General features: G+C 34.9%; 1 protein-coding gene across 1 annotated transcript in view; it reads right to left on the reverse strand.

Moving 5' to 3' along the window:
- The window catches only part of mtd (TLD domain-containing protein mustard), a 39,430-nt gene extending 29,995 nt beyond the window's left edge, over positions 1 to 9,435 (reverse strand). Inside the window, exons 1-2 of the mRNA XM_089846203.1 lie at positions 9,277 to 9,435; positions 8,711 to 8,913 (exon numbers count right to left, since the gene is read on the reverse strand). Of these exons, the coding sequence (XP_089702329.1) occupies positions 8,711 to 8,775 (65 nt within the window). The 5' untranslated portion in view covers positions 8,776 to 8,913; positions 9,277 to 9,435. The remainder of the gene's footprint in view (positions 1 to 8,710; positions 8,914 to 9,276) is intronic.
- Between the last annotated feature and the right edge of the window lie 22 nt (positions 9,436 to 9,457).

A 9,457-nucleotide genomic window follows, 5' to 3' on the forward strand; every position in this document is an offset into this window, starting at 1 on the left:
CATTCGGAGTTCGTTAAGCAAATATTAAGACTTTTTATGGTCTTTCGATGAGGCTATTAGATTAAACCGAGGTGTTGTAGTACCAATGGACAAAATTGACCAAATATTTTAGTGTTTTAAAGAAATTCAAACAAGATAACTGGTAATATAAAGTATATATTGATCACTGATTGGTCTCTAGACCCAAAGGAGCTATTAAGGAATGGGAAAGAGGTCAAGGGTTAGGTCTACACGAAAATGTTGATAAAAACACCATGCAGGGTTCATAATAATATTTTAAAACACATTTCCCCAAGATTTCCAGGTTTTTCCCCATATACTTCCCTGAGTTTTCCAGGTTTTTCCCGTATATGGAGTATCCTATGGAGCAAATGTTAACGAAGGAGGGGGGGGGGCAAATAGGACTATTACATAATCAATCCGAGTTATGAGCCTCCAAGTATAGTGTAATGTTAATCCTATGGAGGGGATTATTTATGAACATTTTGCTTAATTACTCGGCCCCTGTTTGACGCAAATTTCCCTGAATTTTACTAAAAATTATAAATTTCCCTGAGGTTTTTGTCAACTATTTATTTCCCTGATTTTTCCAGGTTTTCCCTGTTTTCCAGGTTTGTATGAACCCTGGAATGCATTAAATAAAATTCAAAGGCTTCCAATACCCTCTCAAGCACCTAGCTCATTTTCTAAATTATAATCTCTATTTGCTTTCACTATACACAAATTTTAATGAATAATTTATTACAAAGAGTTTTGTTTTCAGTTTATATATGGTAATCGACTACTAATACAAGCAAGCTAGGTTAAACTGCCATTGTAAGTCATCATTACATAGCTTGGGTCTTTATTATTATTGCTGCATGGGAAGCTAGGTGAGGTGCAACAAAAATTGCTTTTGTGGCGAGATATCGCAATACGTTAAGTTTTTAACGGGGTAAATAAGGTGAGCCAAACCAAACCAAAGAGTGTATATAAAGAAGAGGAGTCGAAGCTAGGCTACGAGCTTTGGCTAAGTATTTTAGAATGAAAACTTCCAGCCAAGACTTCCACTCCTACAATTTCTACCCTCTCTGATTTCAAGCTAGACCTGAAAGAAAAATTGAGAAAGGAGAATATTTGGAGAGCGTTTATTTCACGGCTTATTGCCTTTCTCATTTTTATAAAAAATAAAAATGAGAGAAAGCAGTTTTGGGGGAAAAAGAACTTAAAGATGGAGAAGAACAAGAAAAAAAGGAAAAAAACAACATCCTTGGTTCTGGGAATTGCAAATAAATATGAGTAGCTATTAAATCGAGATTTTTCACAAGCCAGAAGATGCTTATACGGTAAATAGCTCTAGAACCCATTTGGGAACTGAGAACCTACATGAATCTTCCTACACACATTTTTGCACGGAGTCTTATTGTTTCCAAAATGAGTAAATTACAGGGACCGAAGTACAATGGAAAAACCCTAAAATCATGGCACTATAGAGTCCGATAATATATTTCTAATGTTCTCAAGTGTTATATAGGTTCTTGATAGGGCTATTTTAGAAGGGCAAGAGTAAATTACAGGGACCGAAGTACAAAGGAAAACCCCGAAATCATGGCATCACAAACCAGAGCCCAATGGTATCTTTCTAATATTCTCAAGCGTAATATATGTTCTTGATAGGGCTATTTGAGAAGAGCAATGGAGTAAAATTACTAGCGGTTTTCTACTACACAATTTGGAATTGGGGAAAACCCGGGTTGTGGTTCTAGTTGAAAAAATAGAGCTCTTTATATGACTCTTCGTTTTTATTTTTTTTTTTTAGGTTTTTAAGAATGGCAATTTAAACTAAAAACATCTGAAGAAACAAGAACGTATGTCTTAATCACAACAAAATAATAAAAATAAAATAATGCAAAATACTGTCGAAGATCACGTACACCCAGATTATATTTTTGTACTAAATTCAGCTCGGAACGATCGATTGATGACTCAAAAAACAACAACAACAGGGTCAAAGGTCAATTGATCTACTCGACTAAATTTTGACACACACGAAGCAAAAACCATCGTGACAATCGCATCAGGCTGGCACGCGCGTGGAAGGAACCCTCGAACAATTACATTATCAACATCGGATGGAAAGTACTTGGGTCTTTATCACAAACAATAATTTATACTGTGTTTTTCAACTAGATATAAACGATACCGATTTTTTTAAAACAAAGTCTATTAAACCTATTAATAATAATTTGACAGTGAATCAGAGTAATTAGCCCCTCGAATATTTTTTAATTCCCGGTTGGGATTTCATGATACTTGTTCTTTAAAAAAGGAAAAAAGGAGGCCAATGAAGGATTAGCTAGGAAGGAACGTGAGAGACAATTAATTAGCTGGCTTGCTTGCTTTTTCACTTCTAATTTAACTTCTTTATCGGTGGTATTACAGGCAGTCAAACATTGTACCTACTAAAGTTAAAAACCTCTTTCTTTCTAGGCTAGTCCCATGGTCCCTGAGAACCTGAATCTTATATATGCATAGTCCAGAAGAAAAAGAAGTAATGAAAAATTTACGATTGGGGTTTTGAAAGTACAATGTTAATTTACGGTCATACTTGGATACAACAACAAACGTACTAAAAGGGCTTTGCAACATAAACTCAATATGATTTGTGCAATGGAAATATCCATGGGCCGTTTACAAAAGTCAGGTTTTTAAAAGCTTCCCAATGGACAAGTCGAAATTAATCGCTACTGTCCATTTAAATAAAAAATAAAATTTTGTAAGTAATTTAAAATTGATAGAGTCATTACTCATCTTCTTTTGAGATATAAAATAAAATCATAAATCGTTATCTTGGACCCATAAATTCGAATAATATTTCTTTCTAAAATTGACAGGGGGTAAAAAAATATACACATGTCCGTTCAGTGGGTGGTTAAGGTCATTTATAAATCAAACGGCTCAGAAAATTTTTAACGTATGTTACTTGTTACTCCTGCCTGAATGTAACTAGGATTTAAGATGATTTTTCAACAGTTGTACATCAAAAGGTTGTGACAGAAGTACGTTGCACGAAGTAAGTACTTATCTTTGTACCTGCAGCCCATATTTAGCATTGCTCGATACACCAAAAGAAATCCATGACATATCCCTGACTTTTAGGACAAAACTTTAAATCCCTGACTTATCCAGGTTATCCAGAATCCGTACGAACCCTGGTTATGCATTTACGACTCAAACTGAATGCCCATAAAACCATCCTACAATTACTGGTTGTACAACACCCTGTACGTCCCAGACAATTATCAAATTACATGACGCTTTGAAAGTGACTATATTTAATTAGGGGATAAAGACCAACAACTTCGCGTAACGTACTTCTGATTATTTTGACAAATAAATCAATAGATAGGGATGGCAAGAGCTGCAAGCAAGGGTTTGCAAAATGAATGCGATGGGAAGGCGAATAGGGTATACAAGGTTAGTTAAGGAAATGGTCCGGGGACAAGGACAAAGACATATCACGGAGGAGGATGACTGTCCAACAGACTTGTGTGATGGGGAAATACAGAATAGATCTTTTATGTCCTAGAACGGAAACAGTAAATCCTTCCTGGATTTAGGGGTTATGGCCAAACGTAACGCGAGGGAAGGTGAACACCCCATCAAAAAAAGAGGGTCTGGTCGTTTTGGGTCTACGTGTCTTAGGAAAGTTTAGGTCATTATCAGAGGTAAATAGACCCTGTTTAAAAGCATGGTGTGTTGAGCACCTTATTATCTTAAGACAGAAGGTATATTGAAGGGTATGTGCATCAACAACAAAGACTTAAATTAAGAAATATGCCTTCAAACAATAAGGACCATCCAAATTTGGTTGTGCAGGACTGGTAACTTTGAAGTACTATCTAAGGAACGTCTTTGGGTAAACATAGTCATATAAATGGCCCGTCTTAACCCTAAACAAAGCAGACGACACAGTGTACGCCTTCTACCCTTTGGAAAAGGGTCTATAGAGCTATCTCAGAAGACTTATTGTGACGTCACCCATAGAACCAAAGCGGTACCAAACATGGCCGTCCACTGCCAAAGCTAAGCCTAGCTAGGCACTGACGCCACAACTGAGATAGCAACCTCTATTGCGCCGAGTGCAAACTTTACCACCAGACTTTAGGTTCGTTCCACATTACCTTTAAAGGTCACGAGTCAAGCGTGAAGAATGAGAAAAACATAAGAGAAACGACGCAACAATTTTTCAGAAGGTAAGGTTTTACTGGTTTAGGAAACACACGTACCAGGGAAGGGCGGGGAGTTTGGGGTTAGGGACACTAGTGACTGGATATATACAAAGAATCCTAAGATTCTTTATGGTTTGGGAGATCGTTTGATGTCCTCTTGGGGGACCGATGGGACAAGAGAAAGGATAATGTCCTGACGGGGAAGCGAAGGCGAGCGACTGGTTGCCGCCAAGGAATAAGGCGCCAACCAAGACTCGATCAAGGACCATCTCTCTTGAGAGTCTGTCAGAAGCAGTTAAGGTCAGAAGATGACCGAAGCTTTATTTCTACCTATCCTTTAATGCATCGATCTTAATTCTAAAGTTCTCCTTTGTTAAAAAAATGATAATATCTTTTTCAACTTAACTCTAAAATGTTAAAAATAAAAATCAACTTTCAGAGTTTGAGAAAAATTATTTCCAAAGAAATGAAATGACTTATCATTAAAAGAACTGTTTAAAACAAAACATTTAACCCAAGAAGGCTGCCCCGCCATTGTGGTATTTATTTATTTATTTAACAAGTGTCGAGGTGGTGCGTGGTTAGATCTCTTTTGGAATTTATGATATGGTCTATTAGACCAATTTCGAGCCCATAAAAAACAACAATACCAGTAACCAAGTAACCAGTAAAGGGCAGCTAGCGCTTTTCTAGGAAACAGATTAAAGAAGATTAAGCTATCCTCCCCAGAAAAATCCCTTCTCCTATTTCCGAGAAAAACCTGAGAAGGCAAAATCATAATTCGCGCAGAAATTTCCTAAGAAAGAGTCGGTTCTTTCCAGCATAACACCTTATCATCAAAATAAGCGGAGGAAAAATAAATAAAGAGCTAATTCAGAAGTGTATTGCACGAAGTAAGTTACGTCTAAAGAGAGAGGAATAGACTTATTTAGTTCCCATATATGGCAACGTCATAATCCTCTAGTTCTTATTCCTCTTATTCTTATAGCAAAGTTGTCCCCAACGCAGGGGATACACAGTTCACTTCCCCATCTCTACCAAAATGGTCTATTCTACACTTCGCACCGAGCACTAATTAAGGCCATAAGTTTATAAGTGATATGTTCCTACCATAAGTATGACACTACCTATACTTCGTAATGCTACTGAGAGACTTACAGCTCGAGATAACTAGTTCAATTAGAACGACAAGCGACGTGAATTGAAGTCCTACACTCGGTGGGTTAATTAATTTTGCAGGACCAAGTTCCATCTAGGTCCTATTTAGTCTGCATTACTAAGCCCAAATTTGACAGCGCCCCAGTCACCAGGCGTATGTCGCTTTACCCTGAATCTATGACCTACCTCATTCACTTCAAAATTACAAGCTCCAGTTTCTAAGTTACCAGTGACAAACTTATGGAATGAACATATCTTATGAACTTATGGTAAGGCCGCTTATCCACACTCAAATCCTAGCTCACATTTATCTATTTATTTCAATTCACCCTTATTACGAGATAAAAGATAATTCAAACCACAAATACTTCAAATAATAAACCTCTAATAAACTAAAGAAAATATAAAAATGAAAGAAATATTACCACGCTCGAAAATAAGTTATAAAATGGTCTGTCTTTTACGAGGGCGAAAACTTGAGGTTGGGCTTTTTTGGGGAAAGATTTTTAAACATAAAGATACCATGAGGTTAAGGTCACGATCTACAATTTTCCTGGTTTTGGTTTTATTAAGGTTTAAGGTTTTTTCCATGAAAAAAGAAAAACAACCTCCAAAAAAGTAATAGAACCTTTCTTATCTCGCAGCCACACATTTGCTCTTTGTTTAAAAAGAGCGGTAAGGAAGTATTTTACTGCAAAAACCACATAACTCAAGGTTTCTAATAAAAATTATGTTTCAAAATGAATAAAAACCATAAAGATAATAAAACAGTATCAAGAAATACAGAGATTGTGATTGGTTGGTGGTACAATATTTTCCGGGAAAAATAAGAGCGAGAGTAAATGTTAATTGTAATAGGAACGAAAGTACCAAACTGACTTTCACCACCAGCACGCATTTAATTTGCTATAGGCACGGAATAATTAAAATACACCCAACCCAACCTGTCCTGTCCTCGATAAGAAGTATAACCGCAAAGTTACAAGCCTTAAGGCTTGGTTGGTAATTCTACCCTTTATAAAAAAACTGACGTTATTTCAAAGGCCAAGTCTCACATGGCGATAACCAAAGATGAAATTATGATTAATTTTGCGACTAAATTAGAATAAATAAATTATGCAATGAACACTTAGGGGAGTAAAATGTTTTATTGCCTCCCCCCTTTAGCGTCTACCTTTAATTTCCTTATTAATATTGCATATACCTTTACTTCATTATATATTAAATTTTAGTATCCACAAATAACTTACTCTATCTACCCCCCGTCGTTTGCTAAATCACAAAACTTAATTAAATCTCATCCTAGGATGTGACATAAAAAACCTAACACCTTAACTTATGAGACTTGCCCTTTAAAACGCCGCAATCCAAGGAGCAATAATAACGTACATAAGAATAGAACATAATCTATTGCATATTCATTATGAGATGGACTATTTATAAAAAAAACCTGACTATAATAATTCCTACTAACACCTTAACTTATCAGGCTTGCCCTTTAAAACGCCACAATCCAAGGAGCAATAATAACGTAAAGGTATCATCTATTGAATATTCATTATGAGATGGACTATTTATAAAAAAACCTGACTATAATAATTCCTACTAACACCTTAACTTATGAGGCTTGCCCTTTAAAACTCCACAACACAAGGAGCAATAATAACGTATATAAGAATATCATCTATTGCATATTCATTACGAGATGGACTATTTATAAAAAAATACCCGACTATAATAATTCCTACTAACACCTTAACTTATGAGGCTTGCCCTTTAAAACGCCATAATACAAGGAGCAATAATAACGTAAAGGTATCATCTATTGAATATTCATTATGAGATGGACTATTTATAAAAACTTTCCTGACTATAATTAATGACTATTTTAATATAAATGGATGAGATAAAAAATGGGAGGTTATTAGAGTACCGTTACTTTGCTATTAAGAGGTAGACCAAAAAGTAGAGCTTGGCTAGAATGTTTTTAGGAATTTATTATATGAAGCTAAGCTTTTGTTTTCTCTTTTAGTTTCTTCTGGATTGAGCTAAGTTATTTAAGAATGGAACTACTAGTATTTTTTAAAGCTTAAAAAAATGTCACCCCTGAAGGATTCCCGGACACCAAATTCTTTAGATATTTCTGAATTCTTTCAGTCTTTACATACTATCCCAAGTTATATTTTTTTCTAAATAAGTGTAACTCCTTATAGAGTAATTTCAGTGAACGGCCTCCATCTTGAAAAATGGCGGACATAAAAACGCAACCAAAATAAAGCCGATTTTAAGAACTTTAATTTCATTAATTTTTTGGTTTGACTAATTTTTACTAAACTGGTTGGTTAGTTATCGTAATATAAAAAGTTTTGGATTTGAATACGCCGCCATATTGGAAAATGGCGGGGACCAGAAAATGTTACAAGAGTGATTTTTAAAAAAAAATGATAAAGCCTTTTCTATTTCTAACAAATGTGTATTAAGAATTAGAAATATGGGTGTTAAACTTATGGGGGCATAAGTTATAATCTTATGAAAAGCATGTTGAGTATTGTTAGAAGTTTCACTATGGTTTTTAAAAATTAATTTTTAAGTTACATTTTTTAACTTAAGTAGAATTTATATTCACTTTAACTCTTTAACTAGTTGCTAGGGGAAGTTTTCTTCTATATGCCCAATAGGCCAAACATTGTTTAATAATGATTTATTAATTATATTTGGTTTTGGGCCCATTTATAAACCCCCAGACTTAATTTTCCCTGACCTATGGGAACCCCCTGCTGTAACAGACGTGCAAGGTGCAAAATTTTCAGGGGGCGATAAATATTTTCTTAACACAAAAACAGTCTTATAAGAGGATAAAATAATATTCTATTTTTGATAAGATTAGATAAATATTATGTAAAAATTAGAAACATATCATAAACCCCTCTCATTCAAAATTATAAGTATAGATTAGATAATCCTGTATCTTTGAAAGAAGCTCTTATTTGTGAAAATTGTAAGATTGACTGAAATAGCAACTCAACAAAAAAATCTACCGGTAAAATGTGGGTAGCTCTATTGACTACTGAGAGGCTATTAATTCAATACAATAAAAACACCACTGATATAAATAGTTTTTCCTACTCATTGACAGATGTCTAACATATTTGGATGCAGGTGTTTAATTTGAAATGGAGCATAACATATCAAAGCCTTAGTCTCTCCCTCACACACACCATCAATTATCAACACTTCTATCAATTGTAACATAAAACTGTATGCATCATCATACTCTATTGTCAACAATTCCTTCCCCAAATAATTTATGTTTAAAAGAAATAATAGCAAAAACGACTTACTGCCATGATAATCCAATGCCATGTAGACGATCCCTGAGTGAAGGTTGACGAGTTGGAGCTGACATTTCTTCCACTGGTCAAGAAAGCTTCTTTCAACCAGTGGATGAAATTATAGATCACAATAGTCCAAAATTAGCATCACTAGCTTAATTTTCTTTTTTTACAAAGAGAAGGTTTTGTCAAAGACAGAAACCAAACACGACCTATGATAAAAAAAATAAACAGCACCAATGAAAACGGGGACAAAATACTCAATCAAATCAATCTACTGGCCTATTTTATATGGAAATTTAATAGGCCTAAGTATTAGGTCAAATTTAGTTCGTTTCCTTTTACAAGAATTTAGGTGAAATAGGGCCTAATTATATGTCGCGCACAAAACAATGCTTAATTTATGTAACGCTTTCGTTTTCTATTATTTAAATGCTTTAAAAAGGGGTCAAAATGCATCAAAACGCAACTTTCTCATTCACTATAAATGTCGATAACCAAGGCTTAGGACGCGGCTTCAATAACATGGGAGTTACCAGTTTAAATTTCACTTCAACTAATAAATCAATACTTACAGCTTCTGTTGAGCAATCAAACGCAAATATCGTTTAATCGGTTTGCATTAATTAATAGAGAACTTTTGATTGATAATTTTTAATCACTAGCCGATCAAAATCAAGTAGACGCGGTTTACAAAAACTATCCGCTGGCCTGAGGTACCTCTCAGCTGTCTGGCCAATAAGCCGAATGCTTCCG

This window comes from Phalangium opilio, unplaced genomic scaffold, assembly GCF_054372755.1.
Source record: "Phalangium opilio isolate 3A_F unplaced genomic scaffold, DU_Popi_V2 ptg000079l_1, whole genome shotgun sequence".
NCBI classification, from domain to species: Eukaryota; Metazoa; Arthropoda; class Arachnida; order Opiliones; family Phalangiidae; genus Phalangium; species Phalangium opilio.